Genomic DNA, 26653 nt, shown 5'->3' on the forward strand with positions numbered 1-26653 from the left:
AGGCTTCGTTTGTATTTTCTAAACAGGGATACCTCATTGTCAGAGCCATGGCTGCTGAAGTGTGATTCTGAAAGCACTTAAAATAACTCCTCAGGTTCCTACCCCATAGCTTATTATGTGTAGCTTTAATAGTTCTCTAAATGCCCCATTTTGTTGCCCTTTCTACTACTGCAGATGATGGTAGCTGGGAACAAGACAGCAGAGACAAGGGAAATAAAAATAATACAGCCCCCACTTCAGTCTGTATTATTTGTTGCTTCTGTTGCCATAGTGAAGTTGACAAGTGACACACAGGTGAGAGGTCCTTCCTACAGTGGAACCAGTGAGTTTTGGAGGCCAGAGAGGTAGGACACACACACATGCAAGACTTCCACGCCTCCTAGGCCTGGAAAGGACTTACCAGGCCAACCGGCCCACTCTCCTGCCTCTAAGCTAAAAATCAAATGGATGGGCAGCTTGTTCCTAAAAATCCTCAAGAACAAAGTCCACCACCTCTCAGTCACCCATGGGGCTCTTATTTCACAATATTCATGGCCCTGAATGGGTTTTCTGTGTCTAATCTCATTCGCTCTTCCGTCCACCCAACCCAATTCCTCTGACTATTGCTTCTATGGAAATAAAAGTTAATCATCACCTGTACACTTTGTACAGTAACCCCGGAGGTAAGATAAAAAACAAAAGCCACCTTGGAAGCGTGGACTCTGCTTGAGTACAACCACGACCAGCTGTGTTCCTCTCAGGATTCCCCAGCCCTGCTCTTTTGTCCGGTCTTGGCTCTGGGAGTGAGTGGCCTGAAGGGGCAGGGAGTACACAGGGTTGAGGCACATGTGGAAACACCCACTGACCTAGCTCAGAGGCCTCTGCCACGAACAGAGAAACAGGCCTACTACCTACCCGGTCAGAGTGGGGGCAGAGCAGCCTCCCGTGAAGGATGTCTTCTTCCTTCTAAGTGAAATAAAGCAGAGAGAACAGGGAGGTCTGTTTTTAATGAGCATCTTTAAAAGCCTTTGCAACAGCAGACACAGCCCGGAAACCCACACTGATGGCAACAGGGCTCTCTCGCTTCCAGATGACCCTGCAAAACAGAAATGGTGCTGCTAAATCAGGAGTGTGGCTTTTTCCCACCTCACATTTAAAAATCCCAACCTTCAAAATCATTTCAGAAATCCTGCCTGAAAAATGTGTGATGGCCCTCACGGCGTAGCCTGGTTTGACGATGAAGGGGGCAGGAAAGCACCCAATCCAAATGCAACGAGGAAAACTGCCCCCACCCTTTCCAGAAGCAGTGGGAAAGCCCTTCTACTCCCGCCGCCAAAGACACAAGGAAAAGGCCACCTGCAGAAGCACACAGGAATTCTGCAGCCTGAGAGCAGGCTCTTGATACTAACAGATCCCACCCCATTTCCCTGGCTCTCTCTTTCCTCCAGAACTACTCAATTTCCATTCTCTTGATCCATGTCACTAGATTAAGAAGACGGATGTCTCTCCCTGCCACGGACATGCCAGACAAACCCTGGGCCTCTCTTCAGATTCCCTAAAGTAGTGTCAGGAAAATGAAACACTTGCACGGAACTTCTCTGCAGCATCTCTGTTTGGTTTCTTTCACACCCTGGGCCGAGGAACCAGTGCTTATTTTCGCAGGAGTAAAGAAGCCTCTGACTGTAAGTGAGGTTAACACCTACCCCGAGGCTGGATGCTTTCTGTTCTCTCTCAACAGCTGAGCATCATGATTTTGCTAATTAAGCCGCTTTCTTCTCCTTAATTAGCTGCATGTGAATCTTGTTGGGAAGTCTTGGATCCGTGAAATAGTCTGGGATAAGAATTAAAAAGAAGAAATCATCTAAACCCAAGGGAAAAAGACTAGGCGAGACCGCTCACTCTGCTAAAAAGCCAGGAAGGCTCTGTCTTAGCAGGACTGTTACTGGTGGTCCTGCTTTACAATGTAATATGAGATGCCACAGCAAATCCCAAGGTCACTGTTTTCCCCGCCCCCACGCCCCCCCCCCCCAGAAGTTCTGAGCCTCCAGCTCCAGCGTTCCCAGCAAGGGCTGACAGGGCGGCCCCTGTCCCCTCCACACCGCCCTGCCGCGGGCCTGTCAGCTTGCTGACGCACAGGGAGCCATGAGAGGGCTGAGGGAGTTTCTGGCTTTCTGCTCCAGGCCCATCTTGGGGCCCAAATAAATACCAAGTGTTATTCTTGTCTCAGCTCGGCCTGCTGGCTCCTGTCTCTGAGACATCACGCCCTCTCTGAGAATATCCTCTCAGAGGAGAGCCAGGCTCTTGCAGGATGACGACAGAAGAGGATTTTTATATACCCAGCATAACGTGAATCAGAGGCAGCATCTGCTGTGACAGCAAAGACATACTTAGATTCAGTCAGAAACGGTTTGAGGCTGTAATCCCAGGGCTAAAAGGACCCAAGAAATCATCGAGCCCAGCCCCTTCCCTTTAAATACCATTGACCTCAAGCCATCTCAGGGCAGCGGAGCCCATTAGAATCACCTGGGGAGCCTTTAAAACTGTGGATGCCCGGCCCCACCCCAGACTAATTAAATAAAAACCTCTGGGGGTGGGCCCGGACATCAGTATTTTTTAAAAATTCCCCAGATTATTTTAATGTGCAACCAGGGTTGAGAACCCTGCTTTAAGATTCCCAGGGAAAGAGCTGCCAGTCTGTTCCTTAGGGAATCTCAAAATTCTTAACAATCTTTACCACGAGGAAGTTCTGCCTCGTTTCTTATCTGTCCTCATTTTGAGGAAATGACATTGAGGAAAGAGCCTTTTGAAAAAAGCTCCCTTGGGAGACACTGGATAAAGAAGCACCCCAGACTCTGCAGGGAGAATCCTGGGCTTGTCCGAGTCTAAATTCACAGTAACACTCCTGGTGCTGGTTTATCAAACGCCCAAAATGGACGCTGCCTTACTCACCTGCAGCAAATTCTTGAATGTTGTCTGGTCTTTTCAAAAGCATTTCTCTGGAAAACATCAAGGGATAAGGGGAGGAGGTAAAGCAGGTCCTGCACTGTCGGGGCAGATGACCCGAGACACACCCGTCCTGGCAGGCGGAAAGCCAGAGGACTCCTGCCAAGGACCCTTTCCTTCGTGATTTTCCTTCTAGTCAGGATCTGAGGCCAGGAGCAAGACATTCTAAATGGCAAGAAGCCTAGGGAATGCTCACCTCACAAGACAGCAAGTGCTGCAGCCAAGTGAAGCTTGTCATTCACTCCACAAACATTTCACAGAACCAGAGACCAGGCCCAGGCCAGGCGGCAAGTTGAAGAGCTCGCTGCCTCCTCCTCGAGGGACTCAGGTGTGGTGGGACAGATGTGCAACCCACAACCTTCCAAGGAAGTGTAACCAGGAATCGCCATGGGTGGGGGGGAGGGCACAGTAAACCACGCTGAGAGGACGGACTTGAGATGGTTGTTGGCCCTGCATACAGTGGACACTGGGACAAAACCCAGGGCGCCGGTGCCACTGGGAAGCTGAAACTGCCTTATAGCCCACCGACTTTTATAGCTCATAAAGCTCGTTCATAAACGTTATCTCACTCTACACTCTGTGAAACAGCAATGACTGTGCCCCATTTTACATATGAAGAAAGCAAGCTTTCAAAAGGTTGACCATTTGCCCAAGTTCATAAAGCAAGTAAATAAAGGAGAGGAAGCCCAGGTCTTGTGGTTCCAAGGCCAGTGCTCTACAACATGGCCTTGTGGCCGTGGCTGCCCTGCCCCACCAGCATGGAAGGCTGTCCCTGCCCAGGAGGCCCCTGCCTCCCAAGCTTCAGGAATTTTGCTTCCCCTCTTCTCCTTCAATTCAATTTGAGAACTGTTGAGCACAAATTCTGTGTAAGTCACTATATAAGATAAGGGGGATTGATTTTAAAAAGATAAAATATAGCCCCACCTCAAAGGAATTACTGTCAAGTGAAAGGAAATGGGTAAGTTCCCAAATGTCCAAAAGGCCAAGTAACCTCCAGGTAGTGCTACGGGAGGGTACGAAATAGTGTGCTGGGAGATCATAGGAGAGAGAGTGATTCCTTACGGCAAGACCCCCAAATCCTCACAGAGCAGCTGGCGTCTGAGAGCGCCCTTGAGGTACACATGGGACGAGGGCTGAGGGACAAGAGCCTTCCAGACCAAGGAGCAGCAGGAATAAAGGCCCAAAAATTAAAGGGAACTGCCCATGTCCTATTGACAGTGAACTCCAGAGGGTAGGAACTGGGTCGTATCCACCTGTGTTTCCCCAGGGTCTAGAAGAGCACTCAGGGAGTGTCAGTGCCCCTGCAGAGGGCGGTGGAATGATCAGAGAGGTCCAGTCTGGCTGGAGTGGGGGCACGTGCAGGGAGTAGTGGGAAGCGAAGGAGGCCCTAGTATGGAGGGCCTTGAAGACCAGGGAGAGACATTCATACTCAGTTCAAGAGACAATGGTGGGGGGACTTCCCTGGTGGCACAGTGGATAAGAATCCGCCAACCAATGCAGGGGACACGGGTTTGAGCCCTGGTCCGGGAAGATCTCACATGCCACGGAGCAACTAAGCCCATGTGCCACAACTACTGAGCCTGCGCTCTAGAGCCTGCGAGCCACAATTACTGAGCCCGAGTGCCACAACTACTGAAGCCCATGGGCCTAGAGCCCGTGCTCTGCAACAAGACAAGCCACCGCAATGAGAAGCCCACGCACCGCAATGAAGACCCAACGCGGCCAAAAATAAATAAACATATTTATATTTTAAAAAGAGAGACGGGCTTCCCTGGTAGCACAGCGGTTGAGAGTCCGCCTGCCAGTGCAGGGGACATGGGTTTGAGCCCTGGTCCGGGAAGGTCCCACATGCCGTGGAGCAACTAAGCCCATGCGCCACCGCACTGAAGAGTAGCCCCCGCTCGCCGCAACTGGAGAAAGCCCGCCTGCAGCAACAAAGACCCAACGCAGCCAAAAATAAATAAAAATAAAATTAAAAAAAAAAAAGAAGAAAAAAAGAGACAATGGGAATGGATAAACAAAGCGTGGTAGAGTCACACAGTGGAATACTACACAGCAATGAGAATGGAGGATCTAAGATACTGCTGGGGCTTCCCTGGTGGCGCAGTGGTTGAGAGTCCGCCTGCCGATGCAGGGGACGCAGGTTCGGGCCCCGGTCCGGGAAGATCCCACATGCCGCGGAGCGGTTGGGCCCGTGAGCCATGGCCGCTGAGCCTGCGCGTCCGGAGCCTGTGCTCCGCGACGGGAGAGGCCACAACAGTGAGAGGCTCGCATATCGCAAAAAAAAAAAAAGATACTGCTGAGCAAAAGAAGCCAGGCACAAAAGAGCACATATTGTGGAATTCCATTTGTATAAAGTACACAAAAAGGCAAAATGAATCTGTGTGATTAGAAGTCAGGATACTGGCTAACTTTTTGGAGGAAGTGACTGAAAGGGGCCACAAAGGGTCTGAGGTGCTAGTCAGGTTCTAGTTCTTGATCTGGACACTAGTATCATGTGTGTTCTCAGCTTGTGAAAGTTCGTCCAGTTTAGGATATGCCACTTGTCTCTACTTTATATTTCAATAGAATGTTTTTTAAAAAAAAAAAAGGCAATATTGTGGATCCACTGAAGATTTTTCCAGCCAAGGAATGATATGATCTGTGCTATGGTTTGGGAAGATTTATCTGCCTGGCTGTTTACAAAAACACCTAATAAAGCCTGTCTACAATTTCACACTTTGTTATCATATCTCCAGCCTAAAACCTGAGATCTCTGGATGCCTAAAATAAGTTAGATCCCTAGTTCTAACATTTTTCAGTTCTAAAATTCAAGGTATTAAGAGTTCCATATACTGTATATATGAGTATAGGCTGGAGAGTTGTAGCTGAATGGCCATAAATCATTATGATCTGCAAAACCCAAGTGGTGAGCTTGCCTCCCAACAAAAACAGAGTGGGGCTTCTCATGGCTTGCAGTGAGTGTACAGCAGAGACCTGCAGACAGGTGAGGACAGGCATGCTGCCCAGGATTCTGTCCCCTCTTCTCCCTTCCTCTTTTCTCACAGGAAGGACCATCTGAAGCATCCAATGCAGACGAGGGGCTGATTCTGGTTCACTCTGGTATTATCCAAAGGAAATAACAATCACACCAAAAAGAAAACCAAAAGCAAACCCTCAAAGTTCAAACACTTCCTCTCCTCTCTCCCCTCCCCCTCAGAAAGAGAAAGGCCTAAAAGGGGCCAGGAGGATTTCAGGAGAGGAGCTTCCAGGACAGCAAAAGGAGAAGCCTGGTGGCCTACCTGGCCCAGGGAGGGGGATGATAAGGAAGGAAAGGGAAGATGCCTAGAGCTGTCCTTGCAGACACCCAGCTCCTCCTGGAAACTGTTCCTGGGCAGAGAAGCAGGGCCACCCCTGCCATGTGACTAAAACAACACCCTCTTTATTCACCACCCCCAAGGGTTCTAATCCTTTTGTTTGTGAACATTGCAAATGGTGAGTTAATTCAGGTTTTAACATCTATCCCCAATCTCACTGCTGGAATCATTCTTAACTTGGATTGCAAGCTCCCCAGGATAGGAAAGATGTCATCCTTTATCTCCCTTTAGAAGAAAAGGTACAGAAAGTGATGGCCTGATCTCCAGGGCTGACACTGACAGAGGACCCCTAAACTATCTTTTGCCCAAGCCTTAAGCCTGGCCCCAAAAAACCAAACCTCACAGACAGGTTTCCATTTTCCCTTTCCCCTTCCCCTATCTGCCCTCTGAGAATCGGCTGCCACTTTGAAGAACAATGAAGCATGGAAAAAAGACACCCCTCCAGGCCTACTTTTAAAAAGACAAAGGACAGCCCTACCTCTGGCTCCCCAGCTCCTGTGTGCTTACAGTGCAACACAGTGGAAAAACCAGGGGTTTGGATCCTGGTTCAGCAATCTGGGGAAGGTATTTCACCTGTAAAATGGAAGTGATAATAAACTATCTTTGTAGACTTGCTAGGAGGATCAGCAAAAATGTACCAAAATGTCATACACTGTGGGCCCTGGGGACACAAACATGGCTCTACCAGCTTAGAGCTTTGGTCCAGGGAGAGAAAGAAAATGCAATTATACAATGTGATAACTGCTAATGTAGGAAACCAACAGCAGTGCCTGGAAATGGAAGCCATTATTATTTAAATCGTGCCTATCTGTTTGTAGCCAAACAGTATTCGACATAGCTCTATTGTTTTCATCCATTGATGCTGCATGATTTTTTTTTCCCTCAGTTCTTTGCTTTTCATCCTATTAGGAACATTTTCATTCAAGCAAATGCCATGCTGAAAGGCAGTGTGGGGGAAGGAAAAAGGTGATCCAAGACATGGTGGAAAATGGTTTTCTTTTCCCCATGACTTACAAGGGAGTGGCTTCCAACCCTTGGGAGTCTTTCCACACCAATGTTCTCAGGTAGAGAAAGGCCAGACGTCTGAATTTTTTTTAAGTTCTAGTGACCTTGTTAAAGGCCTCTGATAGAGAATAGGGTTCTACACCCAATGGCTGCCTGCTGAGTTTCTCAATGCCAAATTCCCTCTTCCAAGTGTTGGAAGGCATGTATTTATCCTTAGAGCTAAAGTGAATGCATATTAATATTTTTGAGAATTTTGAGATAACTGAAGGAAACCTCTAGAGATAACAAGAAAACCCTGGGTGCCACAGACCCCGGCGCTAGAAAATATTCAATCTCAGGATATTTTCTAAACTTCAGACCCTAAAGGAAGCAACAAGTAGTGTTTAAAGAAAGAAGAGGTCACTCACACTCATCTATCCCCAACGAGATGTCCACTATTTGCTCAAGGCCAGTCTGAAAACCACCTACCTGAAGAAACCACTTACGAGCAACTCCACTTCTTTGTGGGTCCTTAGGTACTTTTCATTAGTAATCCGAGTCTGAATCTGGAGGGCAAGAGAAAAAGGTCATGCTTCATGAGGAGAAAGATTTCAGGGTTCAAGCCCTGGAGGTGTGGGGGGCTTGGGGAAACAACGTGCGCACTTAACCCGGGTCTCTTCCCAGGACGTTTGAACATTGAAGCCATCTGTCTTCTTACAGATCAACATCTTCAATGCTGCCTCCGGCTCAGGCTTAGGGGCCTTAACTAAGGTCGGGTCTCTACCGTTGGGAAGTTCTTGTTTGTATCTAAGTTAAAGTATCCGGCAGTCATTTCGGTCCATTTCTCTGGCCCATCCCTGTTTAAGTTTTTTTCTGGACTTTCAGGCGCCTGTCGGGCTCTGTTCAGGGCTCCAGAAGCCTAGGGTCCGCCGGGTGTGTCCCCACCCACCCAGCCTTCCGCCCCTTTATCTGGGAACAGGCTCCACGTCCCTTTTCTCTGGGGCCCTTACCCATGGGCAGCTGCAGTCTAATGGAGGCGGAGGTCGGGGGCCGCACCCACCTTGAAGCCGCGCAGCTTCTCCAGCTGCTCGGGGCTCAGCGCCTCGGGGTACAGCCCTTGAATCCCGCCCGGCAGGGTCGCCATCTTGTCGCGGTCGTCAAGGCGACGGAAGGCGCGGCTGGTGAGGACCCGCCCCTGGCCTGGCCCCGCCCTCTCCAGAAGGGGGCGGGGCTGAAAGAAGCAATAAGGGGGCCACTCTGAAGCCGAGGAGTAAGCTCTGGAAGGTGTCAAAAGGATCCCCTTCCCCAGATTTGGGGACTGAATTCCCATCTTGACTGCATATGAAAATGAGCCCTTCTTGACCCCACCCAACCTCAAATAGTTTTTTCTTTAGCTCTAGAGCATAACTGGAAAAGGAATTCCTAAGGCAGAGTCTCCCAGAATCCGGTTCCTGACTCTGATTTAAAGCCTAGTAGTAGGGAAGGAAAATCTAGGCTTCTTCCCTTTCCACCGGCCCGGGAGCCAAACCCTTCCATCCTTCAAGTGCAGACACTTGACCCTGAAGTCTTGGATTCTTAACACAACATGAAAGCACCCCATAGGATGGAATGAACCGAGTTCTACAAAGGAAGGAATGTTCTCAGACTAAAAATGCTGGAAAGGACCTGGGGACATGCTGCCAGAAGTTTCCCCTCTTGGACTGACTTTCTTGTGTAGATTAACTGCTCCTTATAAATTCAAAATCATGTTTCCCACTCCCAATGGAGTAGGGGAGGGGAAAGGCAGTTGGTCTTCAAGATGTGTTCTTCTGCTATCTAATTAAGAAGAGAACGTGAGACAGAAAGCCAGAGAGCTGAAAATAGCACCTAGAAAGGGCAGGAGGCTGTCTGACAATACACGCAAGTGCTTAATTTCTACACCCCCTCGGAGATCATGAGCAGCAGAGACCTTGTGAGAGGCAGAGAAGAGCCCAAAAGGAGGCAGTCTTTTCAGATTTGAGAAAACTGCCCAAGGAGCAAGGAAAGAGCTTAACAAGCCCAGCATTAGGCCATGGCCTGGGAGGGGGTCTCTCTGCCATCTGCCTCTCAGAAAAGACTGAGGAGGGAATTCGCTGGCGGTCCAGTGATTAGCACTCCGTGCTTTCACTGCTGGGGCTGGGTTCAATCCCTGGTCAGGGAAGTAAGATCCCGCAAGCCGCACAACATGGCCAAAAAAAAAAGACTGAGGAAAAGAAGTGAAAATGTTGGCAGTTCCCAAGCCAGGAAAAACACCTCAAGAGGTAAATTAAATAGTGGGCTACAAACCTCTTCTCAGAAACCCCATCTGGGTAGTAATCATTTTGATTGTTTTTTAGGAGCGAGAGTTATAGTGAGAGGTAGATAAGCTGCCATCTGTCAGAAGTGATTTTTTTAGGCAGGAGCGAGGTTAATCAGACGTGATAGTTCCTGTTGGCTAAGACCTGTCTCTTCCCACCCCTCCACCCCCCAGAGAAGCTAGTGTTGGAACCTCTAAGTTGCGCCATCCAATGTGGTCACCACGAGCCACCTGTGGCTATTAAGCGCTTGAAATTTGCTGAAAGTGTCAGATGAACTGTAAGTATAAATCACTCACTGGATTTTGAAGACTTGGTATTTTAAAATGTAAATATCTCTAATAATCCTTACATTGATTACATGTTGAATATTTTGGATATATCATATAAACTCGTTGAATAATACATTGAATATACTAGTTAAATAAAATATATTATTAAAAGTCATTTCACTTTTTCTTTTCACTTTTTTAATGTGGCTACTAGAAATTTTTAAATTATATATACAGCTTGCATTACAGTAAATGGTGCTGGTCTGGACTGTCAAATCTACACACACATACACATACACACACACACACACACACAGGCATATACATGCACAACTCCCTCCATCCCCCACCCCCATGCATAAAATAATTAACATCTTCCTTCTGCTAAACTATGATCTTCTTGTGCTTTGAGAATCAGTCAAGCCTTTCTTGACTGACCACATCCCATGGCCCAAACCCCAAATACACATATGTGTAAATGAGAGAGGCTACTTTTCTTTTTTTAACAGCACCTCAGTTCTCACTATTGTAAATTGTGTTGGCCTTTCTTACCTCTCCACTTGAGGTAGAAGCCACTCGAGGGAAGGAAGATTATATAATCAATTCTTTGTACACTCTCACAGATTCTGCTACAGAAGTCTTCACTCTGTTTTCAATTAGTGAGGCCAGCAAGTATTTGATGACTAGCCATTCTGCCCACACATACCATCACTACATTTTGACCTTTCTGAAAAGTACCCCAATTATTTAGCATGTCTCGTTTCCTAAGAATCTAAAACCAGGAGTGAGCTCTCTCTTTATAAAGTCAATAATCTTTTAATGTAGGGCATCTTAACATTGAGTGCAGAGAATAAGAAAGAGGGTGAGCTTGGGGATGGTGGGCAGAGAAAGTACCTTGGAGGAACCTAGTTGGAAGCCTCACCTCCTCCTGGAGAGCAATTCCCTGGTATGTGCCTCTGGGTCATTTTTCCCCCCAGTCTTCACCCCACAGGGCTTCCCTCCCCTACAGCCTGAAGGACAACAGAGAGGTGCCCACAGTCGCCCAGCAAGGAGGGCCTGAAGAGAGCTCCCACATCTTCTCTCCTAAACCCCACCTCTCCTTTCATACTGAAGCCTTCCATCTGGGGACCACAAACTAAACGAAGGATTGGAGGCGTTTTGCTGCCTGCAGCTGTCTCCTCAATTGCTGACTGGGAGGAGGAGTGAGGGGAGTTCATTATAATTCATTTTTGTGAATGTTTAATATTTCAATTAATATGATCAGCCCCAAGCCTGAATGAGCAGCAGGGCGGCAGATCTGCTGACAAGACACAGAGTAATGAGATCAACAGGGCCATGGGGTCTTCCTAGGCTCCATCCTCAGAGGGCGTGATCTGTTTAGCATCTCCATAAATACCAAGATCAGATTAGGAGGCAAGGGAAGGAGCAGTGGGGGTGGGGAGATGGGTGGAAAGTTACTTTCCAGATGTATTTGCACTCTTGACTCCCTGGCACTGCCATCGCATATTCTGACCACCCTGCACTGGGTCCTCTCCCATCTCCCCCTACCCACCCATTTTAGAGGACCCTATTGGGAGCACCTGGACATCTGTACCATGAAGTGTAATCACATCTACACACACACACTCACACTCAAACATACATACCTGTCAGAATGTGGCTTCAGGCCACAGAAATGATGCTAGGGAAGGATGGATGGAGGTGAATGGAGAATCAAGCAGTAGAAGGAAGGATAGCTCTCACCCAGGGCTCAAATGAAGACACAAGAGGAAGAAAGGCCAGGCTCAACCACTCCCCCCATTCCCAAGAGGAGATTTGACAGGGAAGTTAAACGCATGGACTTGGAACCACACTGTCCGGGCTCCACTCTCAGCTATACCTCTTTCCAGTGTGTGACCTTAGGCAAGTCATTTAATCTCTCTGTGCCTCAGTTTCCTCATCTTTACTCGACGATAACAATAGAACCTACATCATAGGGTGGTGCTGAGGGTTAAACAATTTAGTAAATCTAAAGCACTTAAACAATGCCTATGACACGGACCAACACCGTAAGAGCCATCTAAGTGATAGTACTATTAATTCCCTTCCAGAAGAAAAGCCTGCCTGTCCAGAGAGCTGAGGCAGGGCTGCTGGGATTCAGGCAGGACAGATTTCAGAGACACCGGCACCACTGTGGAGACATCAGCCCCATTCTGGGGTGAAGAAGGGGTGACAGGAGGCAAGGAGTTCCACAAAAGCTGTGAGCCCAGGTCGGTGAGCACCTGATGGCAGGTTAGGGCTGCCCCGTCCAAGAGGTCTGATGCCAGCAGACACTCCCTGCATTGAGGGGGAGCTGTGAGTGAGCCCAGTGTACAGAGGGGTCAAGCTCCCTCGACATCACAGGGCAAACTGATCATCTGTAGAAGTTTAACTGTTTAGGGGAGTAATGGCCCCCAAATATGCTTCCCTCATCCTTCTTTGTTACCTGACTCAATTAGAGAGTCCCAGTCAGGGAACATAACTCGGGTGGGGGGGAGGGGAGAAGCAGAAGGAAGGAATTGGGGGTTTCCTCTGCCCTAAAGGGGAACTTGCCAGCTGTGATTCTGCCCATTGAAGGAATCAGGAATCTACTCTCATCAGAGGTTCTTGGCATTGACTGCTTACTCGAGAAATATTTGTTAAGCTCCTACTACGTGTGAACAAGACACTGTGCTGGACACTGTGAACAGTAAAAGCTGAATTAAACAGTGTCCTGGTCTTCAAACAGCTTCCAAGTGCGAGCTCCCGCTGTCACCACTGCTGCCTCCCTGCCCACGCACTTATACACACAAACGCCCCAGAGGGCGAGAAGGGGGCGTCGGCAAATGCCAACAAGATCCAGTTTTTCTTAATTCCCTTTCTGGAAAACACAGTTCCCTCTCTGCACTCATCTCACCCTGCTCTCTCTTCCACAGCCCCCTTTCCATCTTTCTCTCTGGGTCCCTTCTGCCCTTTCCCCCAGGCTCTGCGACCTGCTTCCCTCCCCAGCTACACCCTTCTCCCCACCCGCCCCTAATCTGCCCAGCCATCTCTATGCCATCTTCTTTTCCCTGTTTTCTTCCCTTGGCTCCCCACTCTCAGTCTCCCCAGATGCCAGCTCCTCTCTCTTCCTCCCCCCTGCTCCCCTCTCCTGGGTCTTCTCTTCCAGCACCGGGGACAGCTCCAGCCCCCGGAACAATGGACCCCACCTTAGGGCTCCTCTATAAATTCTCCATCTTAGTGCCTTGCCCAACTCGTGATTAGGGAGTAAGATGGGGGAAGGGTTATTATCAACAGGACCAGCTGCTCTTCTGGGGGTGGGAAGGGAGTCAGGGAGGAAGGAGATAGGAAGAGGGCGTGGCTCTTGTCTGGATTGTGCGTCCCTCTCCAGGGTAGAGAATTTGTCTTCCACCCCTGAGACTGACATCACTGATGTCAGGGGAAAGGAGGTGGGAGTGGGGAGGGGGGTGTGGAGGGGGGAGGTTTTTGTTGAGGAGAGCGCGGCCGGAGAGCAGAGCTCCGGGACCCAGGTGACCGGGAAAGCAGGCAGCCCCAGCGGCGGGAGCAGCCAGCAGCAGCCCAGGCCCGGGGACCGGGGTGGGGGTGGGAGGGGGGCTGAGGGGAGGACCTGAAGGGAGGCGGCAGGGCCAAAGGGACCCCCGGCGCCCTGCCGCCATCAGAGATCAAGCATCTGGCATCAGGGATCTTCGGACCCAGCAGAAGGATCAGCCACAGGGGAGGTGTCCTCCCAGGGAAGCCAACGAGAGCTCCACCTGCCCCACATCAGGAGTGCCCCCCCCAACGCTGCTGGCAACCATACCAGGACCCTAACCCCTCAGCCTGCAACCCCATCACCCTCCTCAGGCCCTTTCCTCCACCTCCAGCTCTAATCTCAACCCCTAGTTCCCAGCGCCCCTGCTACCACCCTAACCCTCCAGGTCTTGGCCACACTGCCCCCCATCCTGGGATATCTGCCAGATCTCTGGGAGGGAGATCGTTTGCTTGGGCTATGCCCCCTGGTGGCATGACAGTGTCTGCCTAGACCCCTGACCCCGAGCCCTCAACTCCCTGGGCCTCCTTTGTGTGAAGAGCGGCCCCTCCGCTCAGCACTGTGGTTGAGGCCAAAGGGAAAGCCAGCCCCAGCCACTTGCCTCCTTGCTGGGCAGCTCCCCCTGGCCTTCGGGCCTCTCCCTGCTCCCCTCGGCCCCTTCTCCTGGGCCGCCCCAATGAAGGAACCGGATGCCATCAAGCTGTTTGTGGGGCAGATACCGAGGCATCTGGAGGAAAAGGACCTGAAACCCATCTTCGAACAGTTTGGTCGGATCTTCGAGCTGACTGTCATCAAGGACAAGTACACCGGGCTGCACAAGGGTGAGGGGTCAGGCCAGGCTGGAGAGGCTTCAGGGAGTGGGCTGGGAGGTTGGGAGGCTGGGAGGAGGTGGGGAAGCCAGGCTGGAGGGATGGAGTGGCTGGAGAAGGCTGATCTGGAAGGAAAAGAGTTCATGGGCTGGGGAGTGTGGATGGAGGAGCTAGAAGAGAACTCAGCTAGGGTGACAAGGGGACCCCAGGTGGAGGACCAAGGAGAGCCTCTCTGGGGGAAGAGTTGTCAAGGTGGCTGCAGAGATGTGGACCCCGAAGTTGAGGGGGATGTTGTGGATGAACTCAAGGAAGGATGGAGGAACGAGAGAGCTGGTTTGAAAGATAAGGAGCTGGGCAGGGGTGTGTGTGTGGAGGGGGGCAGCACGCACAAGACTGAGAGTCTTAGTAGCCTCAGATACTATTGGGATGGGGGTCGGGACACAGGGTCAGGTGCTCAACCTGGAAAGAGTGGATGTTCGTGGAGTGGGCAGGGCAGCTCCAGAACTAAAGAGGGGGACCTGGGAAACAGTGTAGGACAGAGATTGGTAAAGATCTGGGAAGCGTAGGGACTCGAAAGTTAAGGGAGCTGGGGGTGAAAGAGGATGTGCCTCAGGCCAAAGGGCTGTGCAGCTAAGCAGGGTCAGGCCTGGGGTCAGGCCTTGGAGAGCCCCAGACACTGGGAGTCAGAGGGGCCACGCTGCCTCCCCCTCCACCGGCCCAGGGACTCCGGCTCCCCACTCTTCCCTTTCCTTCTCTAGTCAGCTCTCCACCCTCCACCTGCCTCCCATGGAGCTGGAGAGAGAGGAGGAAATAGAGAAAATGGGAGAGGAGAGGGCTGATGATGACCAAGATGGAGGGAGGTGGAGGCAAAGGAGAAAGGGGAAAGGAGACCAGCTAAGGAAGAGAGAAAACCACACCACACGTACTTGTCTGGAGATCACATGCCCCTTCTCCTCCCCCCACACAAAGCCCCAGCTCCCACAGCCCAGGCGTTCTCCCTCTTCCATCACCCCACCATGTAAGCCTCCTGGTCTCGGGGTCTCTGCCCTGTGCTCATCAGCCCAGAGACTCCGGGGACGAATGTGCACCCCCTCTCAGACACCTCCCCACCCCAGCAGGCAGAAGGTGGCAAGAAGGGACAAGCTTCCCAGTCCTCAGTTTCGTGGGGGGTAGGGGGCCTTTTAGGGAGGGGAGACCGGGGACTTACCCCCGACCCGGTCTCTCTGCCCCTGCCCCTCCTCAGGATGTGCCTTCCTGACATACTGTGCCCGCGATTCAGCCCTGAAGGCCCAGAGCGCCCTGCACGAACAGAAGACGCTTCCAGGGGTGAGTCCCGGCCTTTTCAAGGCCAGGGGGCTGAGAAGGGCCTTAGAAGGGGCACCACCTTCCCAAGACACTGAGTGTATTTTCCACCTCCTCTCATCACCGGGAAGCCCCTAACTCCTTGTAGCACCCCACCTCCTTGCTGAAGATGCACGCATTTCTTCTCACCAAGAGAGAAGGAAAACAGCGATGAGCAGAGTAGATATAACCCTTGCAAAGAGCAGAGGTAGCCCTTTCCCCACTTCCCAACCTGCCCCTGGGGCAGCACTTAGAGGAGGGACTTAGCTGGTTGGGAGGCATGGGGAGAAGACTTTGGACACCAAGTGCAGGGCCGAGTGAGCAGGAGGCACTCAGGCACTCTTTCTGGCTCTGGGGAGGAAATCTGCCTGTGAAATGGGGGAGGGGTGCCTGCGGCCCGAGATGGGCAGCTGGTGCCTGCCCGCCTGGCATCTCTGTGCTGACTTCTGAGGTCGAACAGGCTCACCACGCGTCTCCCAGGAAAAGCCGCGGGAACAGTGCCACAGGGCATCAGGGTGGTCAGGGCCTGGTGGGCCTGGGCTGGGAGTAAGCCCTGTGGAGGGGGGCTGCGGGCAGCAGACAAGGGCAGGGGCAGCCATCAGTGTGGAAGATCAGGCCTGACCCCACCAAGTGTGCCCAGGGAGGCAGGGGGTGCCTCTGACGTGGCCTCCCTCCTGCAAGGTCAGAGCTCTTTGTCTTCTTCCCAGGCAGCCTTGCAGCTCATCCCAGGCCTGGGCTGGCACGGACAGGAATAAAGAATCTCAGACTGCCCCCCAGTTACCCATCCTGTGGGGAAAGGATGTGCCGTTCCCTTTCTGTATCTATCGGCTTCTGTTGTCTTCCCTGGAAAGTACCTCTTGAGAGCTAACTCCACCCTTCCCTCCAGCCAACATTTGCTAAACACAGTCTGAGTGCTGGAGACACACCTGTCACATCTTCTCCTTCCCTCGTGTGGGAATGGAGATGGAGCCCGATCCTCTAGCTCTTCCTGGGAGAGAAATAGACAAAACAGATGGGAAGGGCGGTGGGGGGGATCTAGGAAAATTAGAACTGTCTCCACCACTCCCAACTTCACCCCCTCCATGGCTCTGTGACCCTCTGTGGCCCTCAACCCTAAATACCACTATAGGAAAGCAGATCTGCTGCCAGCTCCCCGCCTTCACCCCACTATCTTATCCAGTGGGGGGCAAGGTAGCCCAGAACAGCCATCGCCCACAGAGTTAAGGATCTGTGTATATGTGAGCAGGCTCGGGCTCTAAGAAGCGTGTGTGTGTGTGTGTGTGTGTGTGTGTGTGTGTGTGTGTGTTTGGGCACATGAAGCCCTGTTCCCATCACATGACCTCACAACTCTCCTCTCTCTTTCCTCTGGGGAGGCCCCCCACAAATCAGCAGTTTTCATTTCCATTGCCGTTTCTCTGTCTTTTTCTGTTGTCTCCTATCTCTCAGAGCCCCTGCGGAAACCAGAGAGGGACAAGGGAGAAGGTAGAAAGCAGGGGTACTGGAGTGGGGACATGGGTGAGAGAGACGGCGTCGGGTGCACAGGAGCCCCAGGGCCATCTGTGCCAGCTGGGGGCTTCTGCCCTGGCTCTGTCCCCCTCCAGCTGCCTGTGTGGCTCAGGCAGGGCTACGCCCTGGGTGTGGAAAGGCGCTGCCTCCTCTTCCTGAGGTAGTAAGGCCCAGGGTGGGAGGCGAGTGAGAAGGGAGCCCCAGTTAATAATTGTCGAGCCTTGCCCCAAGCTCCCAGGTGAGGTTGAGTCCTCCACTTTGGCCCTTGCCCCAGGGGACAGAATCCAGAGGCACCTGACAGAGCCTTTAGTAGGAAATGAGGGGTTCTATGCTCCAAGGGGCCCCCCGTGCTGGGGGTTTGGGGGAGCAGATGTCTATAACCAAGCTCTGCCTGACCCTTTGTGCCCCCAGGTCTTTTCTCAGCCACCTGCCTTTCTGGCAGCAGTGTTTCCCCTCAGTCAGTCATTGAGTGAGTGTGCGTGTGTGTGAGTGTGTGTGTGTGTGTGTGTGTCCAGCGTGCCCGCTCTTGCACCACTGTGTTGGGAAGTTCCTCCTACTGTCTAATCTCCACGCCCTCTGACTGCAGGTTCTTTCTCCGATGGGGGCATTTACCCGCTCTCCTTTCTCCCCATCTTTGTCAGCTCAGAATCCAGAAGATGCCACCATATTTGAGTGACGCTTCAGGCTGCAGAGAGAAAGAATGGGAGCTGGGCCTATGGCCATGGAACCGCATTTCCTTCTCTCTCCCCTAAGAGTTCCCAGGAGAGGCTCTGTCACAGGTCCCTGGATTCTTCCTAGGAGCAGGGTGTGACCTCCTGGAGGTGGTGGTGTGAAGGACCCCTGTCTGGCCTGCGCTTCCCCCTCTACTTGGGCCAAAATCCCACTCTGGGGACATGGGTCCTCCCCGTCATCTTGCCGTTGGACAGGGGGATTCTGGCTCCATGGAGAGGACCTGTGTGTGGTCTGGGACACCGGGCGCAAGTCTGGAGTCGGAAGTGGCAGGGCACCAGGACTGTGCCCTCAGGAAAATTAGATCTGTGGGCATGGGGAGCTCTTCTTGGAAGTGGAGTCTTAGCTATTGGTGAGAGGGACTTACTTACAAGTGACCATGTTGGTAGGGGCCTCAGGGATACTTGGTAGGAGTATAAATAGCCCCTTCTTCTTTGGGAGGCCCTGGGGAGGGCTTATCACCTGGCGGGTGGTAGCTAGGGAAGAGAGGCGCCTGGCGCCAGGTTGCCCGGTAAACAGGGCCCAGCTGGACTCAGGGGAGGAGGCAGGTGTGCCCGAGCTGAGCTAACAAAGGCCGAGCTTCCCACAGGAAGTGCCAGGCCAAGAAGGAGAGGCTGGGAACGGGGCACTGGGGGCCACTGAGGGAGGAGTCTGTCTGTGAGGGAGTGGGGAGAGCCTTCCGTCAACGTGGTCTGTGCTGTGGTCTGCGCACTTGTGTGTGTGTTTGTGCGAATCCATGTCAGCTGTGGATACTTATTGATATGCTATTTTTGTGCCTGGGAGCCTTGCAGGGAGGGAACACCATCCTTTCTCCCTGGATCCCAGGTTCCCCATCCCCAGCTAGAGCAACAAATCCCCAGGGGCCTGTTGGGAAGGGGTTAGTGCGGAGCATAAGAATTCCCCGAAGCTGTGACTCCAATCCTACCTCTCCTGTAGTGGGAGCTGGGGGGCTGGCTGCTGACCTGCCTGTAAGAGGACTTCCTGATGGCTTTGACCGGAGTACGGGAGAGAAGGGGAGTGAAGGACCAAGAGTCCTGAGAGTCTGACCCCCACCCCTTGCTACACACACACAAACTCACACACACAAACTCACACACAAACTCACACGCGCTCCTGAGGAGATTGAACCTCCGATGGGATAATCCCAGATTGGTGGAGGATAAAGCTGGGGCAGATTGGCCGGAGGATTTGTGTGACTGTTCCCCCTCCACCACCCCTACCCCCACCCCCAGCTGCTCTCAGATCCAGAGATTGGGGGGGAGGGGTGGACAGGGAGGAAGTATTGGTTGAGGCGAGGCCTAGATTTGATCCGGGCTGAAAATACCTCACCTGCAGAGTCCAGCCAGACTGACTGGCATGGCGTGACACCTGGGAACGGGGTGCAGTGTGAGAAGGGGCAGGGGCAACTATCATTTCTGCACTTCTCTGTGTTAAGTGCTGACACACAAGACCTCAAGGCTAGAATACTAGAGCTGAGGGGAACCTGACTCTAGATCGCCTGATCCAGCCCATTTTATAGATGAGGAAGCTGAGGCCTAGAGGAGAGAAATGACTTGTCCAAGGTCACCCAGCCAGTGAGTGGCAGAGCCAGTCCTTGAAGTCCAGTGCCTTTCCTGAGGGTAAATTTGGCCCCACCCTCAGAATTTGGATGAATGTTGTCTTCTGTTTACTTATTTTTTTGGTCACTAGAACTAGGGCTGCCCCACCATCAGATGAGTGGGGTGGCCAGGTGTGGCCCCAGTGGTCAAAGCCTTCAACAGCAAAATATTTACAGATGTGAAATACCGAGTCCTTTCCTCCCTCTCCAGTTCCTAAGATGCTCCCCACACTGGTTAAGGAAATCAACCTGCGGGAGTCATTCCCAAGTCCTCTTACCAGACAGGAACATGGAGTGGGGAACTGTCTGCATTTCCACTGGAGGCTGAACAAAGGGAGATGCTGCAGGAGTAGGGAGAGGGTAGAGCTCAGGAGGACTTCCGGGTACCCGGAGAATCGCGAAAGAGCACAGGACAGCATTTCCTCCTTTAGAGCTGTCTTGGCGGTGAGACATCAAGGATTTGATGTGGAGGAGGAAGGCAGGAGCTTGGACAGTATGGCCCCTGCAGGGCCTGCTCAGCGCCTCCCTCCAGAATCAGGAAGCTCTCCTGGGCCCCTCCCCCACCTCCCAGCCCCCACCAAATCCTCCACCCCCAGCATACCCTGTTCCCACCCCCCCTCCCCACTCCTTCTCCGGGTGTGTGGAGCAGCACAAGTGATGACGTCACCATGGTCGCCTGGGCGACGGGGACGGATAAATCAGGCTGAGTGGGCGGTTGCCATGGCGCGCATTCTCCCGTTGCCACGGAGACTGGGCATCTGCTCCCTTTGTGCTGCCCGAGTGCCTTCCCCCAGGGGTCAAGGGGTGTAGGGGGGCAGAAAGAGAGGCAAACACACCTCTAGGGGTCAGAAGGAAGTCGGGGCATCTGTGGGGTCTCCCTCAGTCTAGAGTCTTCCTTGGGGCTGCTTGAGGGGGTGGCCTCTGTTGCTCCTACTTTGTAGAACTGAGGCAGCTTTTGCTGAACAGCTGGGCTTAGCTGGGCTTAGCTGGGCTCTAACTCAGGACCTTAGCTGGGCTCTAACTCAGGACCCGGGTCCTATGGGCAGCCCCACTCTCCCCCTAAGGAGGGCAGCACCTCTCCCCGGCCAAATCATCTGGGGCCCTACCTGAGCTTAGAGTCGTGCCCCAGGAGCATCCTCCTCTACATCCTCTCCTTTCACTACCTCTAATCCCCTCAGGTCCAATCCTAAACAAGATTAGGCCCCATCCCTCCCTTGCCATCAGCACTTTAGAGGGCTGGGCCTGGGGCTTACTCCCTCTAGCCTCTCCACAGGTCCTGGCCTGGGGAGGCCTCCTGGGGTGGTCAGAGGAGGTCCCCAGCAGTTGCTTTCTCTTCTTTCCTTTAGATGAACAGGCCGATCCAGGTCAAGCCAGCCGACAGCGAGAGCCGAGGAGGTAGGTTCTGTACCTTGGGACTCAATCCTTCTCCCTCAATCCGCAGGCCTAGGACTTGGAGTAGCGGAGGGGCAGGCTTTCTGAGGAAGAAAGTCTGAGAATTCTGAAGGGTTCCCAGTCAAGATGGGCATAGGAGTCAGGGTGGCCAGAGGGGATGTGATCCAGCCCATTGCAGAGATGGCAAGACTGAGGCCCAGAGTGCAGTGCAAGTCAGTCCTTCAGAACTGGTATGCACAGTCTATGTATCTGCAGCCCATCCCCCAACCATCCCTTCTTTCACGCCCTAGAGCCATCGGTCAGGGGTGAGGGGAGTTCCAGGGAAGAGCTGAAGGCGAAGGGGAGGGGTCTCTCTGCCTGTCCCAAGCTGGAGCAGGGCTGGGAAAGCAGCCTGGAGGCCCTGAACCTGCCCCTCCTCCTGTGCCCTACCCGCCAGAAGACCGGAAGCTCTTTGTGGGGATGCTAGGGAAGCAGCAGACAGATGAGGACGTCCGGAAGATGTTCGAGCCTTTCGGGACCATAGACGAGTGCACTGTGCTCCGGGGCCCAGACGGCACCAGCAAAGGTAGCGCACAGATGCCCCTTCCCCGCCGGGCATTCCGCCTTCCTGCCCCTTCCCCACTGGTTCCGTGGGCAATGGGGACTGTCGGGGCCCTCAAGGGTGGGCACTCACCCCTTCCTCCTCCCTCTTGAACTCTCCAGGCTGCGCCTTCGTGAAGTTCCAGACTCACGCCGAGGCCCAGGCCGCCATCAACACCCTTCACAGCAGCCGGACCCTGCCGGTGAGTCCCGTTGCCCCAGCCCTCAGGCCTCCTCCAGCCTGGCTGGGCCCACGCCAGACCCTGGCTCAGAGGGCGCAGTCCGTGTTGGATAGGGTCTTTACTATCCAGAATGGACTGCCTATTATTGAATGACTATTATTCAAAAAGAATTTTCTGGCAGAAGAATCAAACCTCTTAGGGACAGCTTCCCCTTTCCAATAACATCTCCCAGCCCCTCCTCTCCTGCCTCCTCCAGCCCTCAGCCCTGGTCACCTCTCACCTCTTCTCCCTCCTTCCCATATCGCATCCCCCTCTCCCCCCCCACCCCGCCTCATTGGCTGGGCATCGGGACACTTGCTTAGAGGCCCCGCGTGCCCTCTGCACATCCATCCTGCTGCCCCACACATTAGCAGTGGGTCAGCTGACTGATCTCGCAGAGGGCTCCCCCAGCAGAACAAACCTCTCAGAAGGAACTAGCTAGCTCCCAAGGAGACGAGCTTCCTATAACTCGAGGTTCTCCAGCAGAGGCTGGGCAAACACTTAGCAGGGACCTGGGCGAGAGGACGCAGCATAAGATAGAGAACTGCGTTCCAGACCCTAGGATTCCACAAGAGTCCTTGCAAATGTTCCAGGCTGGTTTTTATTTGGCATAGGCTGGTATGAAACTTTGAGGCTGCATCCCTGAGCACACTGTGAGGACTGGGATGTGGGAGCATGGGGTGAGGTAAGGGGGTGGGGTAGCTACCAGGCAAGACGAGCTTGAGGTTAAACGTTTGCTGTGGCTTGATCCACCCTGGGGAGGATTTCCGGCTCAGAATCTTCATGGAGAAGCCAGGACTGCCCTTTGCATTCTGGGAGCGCTTTCCCTTTCCCAGCACATTCCTCTACGTTTTTTAGTCTTTTGCACAGTCTGGCACAGGGGGAGGGTGGGATGAAAGTCTCCCCGCTTTGACATAGGCACAATGATGGCTGCCCTCCCAAAGAGGCCAAGCCACGCGTGGTGGAACTGAGGCCAGGTCGTGAGGGCTCTGGGGAAGAAAGACCCCGACTCTGTCCCTCTGACCACATGGGGGGCCGGTGCCCAGGGTGCCTCGTCCAGCCTGGTGGTGAAGTTTGCTGACACGGAGAAGGAGCGAGGTCTCCGCCGAATGCAGCAGGTGGCCACCCAGCTGGGCATGTTCAGCCCCATCGCCCTCCAGTTCGGAGCCTACAGCGCCTACACCCAGGCCGTAAGCACTGCCCGTCGCCCCCCGCCCTGCCCTCACGCCCCCCAACCCCTCCTCCCCGTGCTGGGCCGGGCCCATCCCCACGCTCTCCAGCGTCCTGCCCCCCGCCCCCACCACCAATGCCCAGGACCAGGGTTGGGAGGGGAGCCAGGCCAGGGTGCAGGGGGGCTGGCCCCACTCTCCTCTCTTCCCCTGTCCCCAGCTGATGCAGCAGCAGGCGGCCCTGGTAGCGGCTCACAGTGCCTACCTCAGCCCCATGGCCACCATGGCTGCCGTGCAGATGCAGCACATGGCCGCCATCAATGCCAATGGCCTCATCGCCACCCCCATCACCCCATCCTCAGGTAAGGCAGGGCTGGGCTGGGTGTGAGTGGGGCAGGTCAGGGGAGCTACCACGTGGTGGGGGAGGGGAGGGGGGCACAGGGCATCACTCAGGGAAGCCATGGGGGCTGGGAGGGGTTCAGGGGTCAGAGAGTAGCCTGCTTCCTCCCCTCTGCCCTCAGACTTGTTGACTGCTTCTCTGCATTTGTGTGTATGTGTGTGTCTGCTTCTCTGTTCTGTCTCTGCCGCTTTCTCTTCCCCAGGAACCAGCACCCCTCCTGCCATCGCTGCCACGCCCGTCTCTGCAATCCCTGCTGCCCTGGGCGTCAACGGCTACAGCCCGGTGCCCACCCAGCCCACTGGGCAGCCTGCCCCTGATGCTCTGTATCCCAACGGGGTTCACCCCTACCCAGGTGGGGTTCTCTGCCTACCCACCCCTCTCCCCAGCAACCGCCCCAGCTATCGCTCTCACTGCCGGCAGGCATGACACACCTTCCCTCTCCAGGCTGTGGGGTGATAACGGCGCTTTCTCCTGCTCTGTCACCCTGGGCAGGGATGTTCCTTCCTGGTTTCAGCCAGGGAAGCTGAGGCACAGAGAGGCGAAGTGAGTTCGTCCAGGGTTGCACAGCCAGTCACAGACTCAAGTCTTGCTAACGCCAGGCTCTCCCCTCTCCCTACGGCTCTGTGCATTTCCACCCTCTCATTTCACATCCCATGCTCTCCCATGAGGCTCTCCTCCCCACCTGCCTGGCCTCTGCTCCAAGAGGCACTGGTGGGGCTCCCAGCAGCATCCCAGCCCCACCCTCACGGTCAGTGCTGCTCTCCCCAGCCCAGAGCCCCGCGGCCCCCGTGGACCCCCTGCAGCAGGCCTACGCGGGGATGCAGCACTATACAGGTGAGGAGCCCCAGCGCAGGCCCCAGCCTGGGTGGAAGGGTTGGTAAGAGCAAAAGAGGCCCAGAAGTTGGGCCTGGGCTTCGTGCTGTCTGCCAGCCACCCCGTCAGACTTCCCAGCAGGCCATACCTGTGAGGACACGCCTTTACGGGCACGGTCTGAGGCAGCTCCCCCTCTGACACCTCTCAGCCCTGTCCACTCCATCGGCCTGGGCGAGGGAGAGGGGGACTGGGGTGGCTGGGAGGGCCAGGTGGGGCAGGGGCCTCTCAGGAACCCCATTAGCTCTCTCTGTCCTCCCCCCGCAGCAGCCTACCCGGCAGCCTACAGCCTGGTGGCGCCCGCGTTCCCACAGCCTCCTGCCCTGGTGGCCCAGCAGCCTCCGCCTCCCCCCCAGCAGCAGCAGCAGCAGCAGCAGCAGCAGCAGCAGCAGCAGCAACGGGAAGGTGCGGCCTGGGCGGGGAGTCCCAGCCAAGAGCCTTCAGGGCTGGGGTGCCCTTGCCGTGGGCTCCAAGGCCAGCTCTGGCCCCATGTGTGGGGATGAAACTGGGGGCAGGGGGGCAGGTGAGGTGGCTGGCGCCCTGGCCCACATGTTGGGGGCTGCCTTCCCCAGCCCCCTGCCCCTTGAGTCTGTCTCCCAGTCACTGAGCTCTTCCTTCTGTCTCCACTGCCACCCAGGCCCTGATGGCTGCAACATCTTCATCTACCACCTGCCCCAGGAGTTCACTGACTCAGAGATCCTCCAGATGTTTGTCCCCTTTGGCCACGTCATCTCAGCCAAAGTCTTTGTTGACCGGGCCACCAATCAGAGCAAGTGTTTTGGTAAGAATATGATGATCTAAAAGATAAAATATAGCACATTTTGGCCAAACTCCAGATGAGGTCAAGATCTGATGCATTTGCAGGCACTTATGGTTGCAATGGACCCAGTAGTTGAAATCCAGATTGTCCAAGAGTCTGAAAGGACCAGTTTTTACACTCCTGACATCCCATACCAGCTGCTGCCCAGGCCCATCTCTTCCTCCAGAAAACCACATCTTTTCTCCTTAAGAACTGGTCAGATCCATGCTCTGTGAGGATTGGAAGAGGCTTGGGAACTGGGGAAGTTCAGTTGTCAAAAGGAAGGCTTAGGGAGCAGGGTTTAGCTGCCTTCACTCTTTGAAAGGCTGCTTCAGGGGAGAAAGGGGACGTGCTTGTCCTCTGGGCTTCAGAAGTCATTTAGGGTCCGGAGTGGAGGTTTCAAAAGGCAGGTTCTGAGCTACCCAGGCCAAGGAAGGGGCTGCCGCCCCTCAAAGAATGCTGAAAGGAATGTCCCAGGGTGTGTGAGAGGCTGGACTGGACTCATTCACTCAGCCTGTCAACCAACAACTACTTACCGAAAGCCTCCTGTGTGCTGGGCAGTTTTCCGGGCATTTGGGAGACCTGGAGGAAGTAGGGTGGTGACGGGAAAGCAAAGAGCAGGCCTCGGCCTAAGCACAGGACAGTGGGGCAGGGCTGGGGGGGCGGGGGGGCTGGCGCTGGGCCAGGCCTTATGCCCTTCTCACCTCAGGCTTTGTGAGTTTCGACAATCCGGCCAGTGCCCAGGCTGCCATCCAGGCCATGAACGGTTTCCAGATTGGCATGAAGCGCCTCAAAGTCCAGCTAAAGCGGCCTAAGGATGCCAACCGGCCCTACTGAGGGCCCCAGGTGGGTCCCGCTCCCGTCCTGTGACCTCTCCAGCCCCTTCACATGGCAGCCAGGGCCCTCACTTGGACTGCCCCCACCCCCTTTCCCACCACCCTCAGGGATGCCCACCCCTGACTCTGGGCACTGGAGGCAGGGATCTGCAGCAGCTTCCTCAGCTGTTTTTCAATCACCCGTCTCTCTCTCTTCCACTTTCTCTCTCTCTCTCACACACACACACACACACACACACACACGCACACACACACGCGTGCGCGTGTGCACACACACTCACACTGTGACCCCAGAGAGAGCCAGGTCTGTATATGTCTGTGTCCACTCCCTAGAACCTCCCCAATATCTGGTCTCGTTTGTCTGGTCAGTGTCCATGTGTCTTGTGTGTCTCTTTTTCTGGTTTTCCTTTAGGTTGGAGTAGAATTAGGGGAGTAGGGTTTGGGGAATAGGGGGCTGGTTTAGGGTACTGGAGGGTCCTAGAATCACTGGCTCCTAGAATATCTGTTGTCCTGAGAAGTGGGGACATCAGGTCCCGGTGCCCTGGACCCCAGGTGATTTCCCTCATGTGGCAGCAGACCCACGGGACAGGGGAGAGTACACAGAACAGACTGGGGGGAGTCCGAGTGTCAGGGCTCTGGGGAGCAGCTTTGGTTCAGGTGGAGGCAGCTGGAATGCTGGACTGCCTGTGAATTTCACTTAACAGGTCCCCTCCTCCCCACTGCCCGCCAGCCGCCAACCTCATGGCCACAGAGCTGTGAGCTTTCATTACTTTTGTGTTGTTTAATCTCCTTTGGACCAAACCCCTGAAAAAAAAACAACCCAAGAACAATACCCACATTTTCTGTTTTTCCCCCTTTCCCCCCAATCCTGGCTGCTTAACTCCTCCCACCCTGGGGGCCCCCCAGCCCAGGGCCCGTGTCCATTGTCGGCCGAAGCCCCCATCCCCGGACC

At 54.0% G+C, this 26653-nt stretch overlaps 2 protein-coding genes across 8 annotated transcripts; one reads left to right on the top strand and one right to left on the bottom strand.

Annotated features, from left to right (window-relative positions):
- Nucleotides 1-750: 750 nt before the first annotated feature.
- On the bottom strand, nt 751-8466 carry RIIAD1 (regulatory subunit of type II PKA R-subunit domain containing 1; the record flags this gene model as incomplete). Its single annotated transcript, XM_082832494.1, has 6 exons — nt 751-791; nt 895-1075; nt 1683-1810; nt 2929-2975; nt 7812-7888; nt 8383-8466. The coding sequence occupies 4 exons, from the start codon at nt 8464-8466 to the stop codon at nt 1740-1742; spliced, it is 279 nt and encodes a 92-aa protein (XP_082688620.1). The 3' UTR covers nt 751-791; nt 895-1075; nt 1683-1739.
- Nucleotides 8467-14129: 5663 nt separating this feature from the next.
- Nucleotides 14130-25702, top strand: CELF3 (CUGBP Elav-like family member 3; the record flags this gene model as incomplete). Of its 7 annotated transcripts, none has more annotated exons than XM_082861482.1 (12): nt 14130-14274; nt 15506-15588; nt 20782-20830; nt 21264-21392; nt 21530-21609; nt 22674-22817; nt 23017-23158; nt 23399-23553; nt 23865-24030; nt 24334-24471; nt 24704-24847; nt 25575-25702. In XM_082861482.1, 12 exons carry the CDS (start codon nt 14130-14132, stop codon nt 25700-25702), a joined length of 1503 nt encoding a protein of 500 aa, XP_082717608.1. The 7 variants fall into 7 exon arrangements, with proteins under 7 accessions (XP_082717608.1, XP_082717609.1, XP_082717610.1 ...); XM_082861483.1 differs by having other exon boundaries at nt 23399-23548; nt 23965-24030; XM_082861484.1 differs by having other exon boundaries at nt 23399-23548; nt 23965-24030; nt 24337-24471.
- Between the last annotated feature and the right edge of the window lie 951 nt (nt 25703-26653).

The sequence above is a fragment of the Leucopleurus acutus genome (genome assembly GCF_964270905.1).
Source record: "Leucopleurus acutus genome assembly, chromosome: 2".
In the NCBI taxonomy this organism is placed as follows: domain Eukaryota; kingdom Metazoa; phylum Chordata; class Mammalia; order Artiodactyla; family Delphinidae; genus Leucopleurus; species Leucopleurus acutus.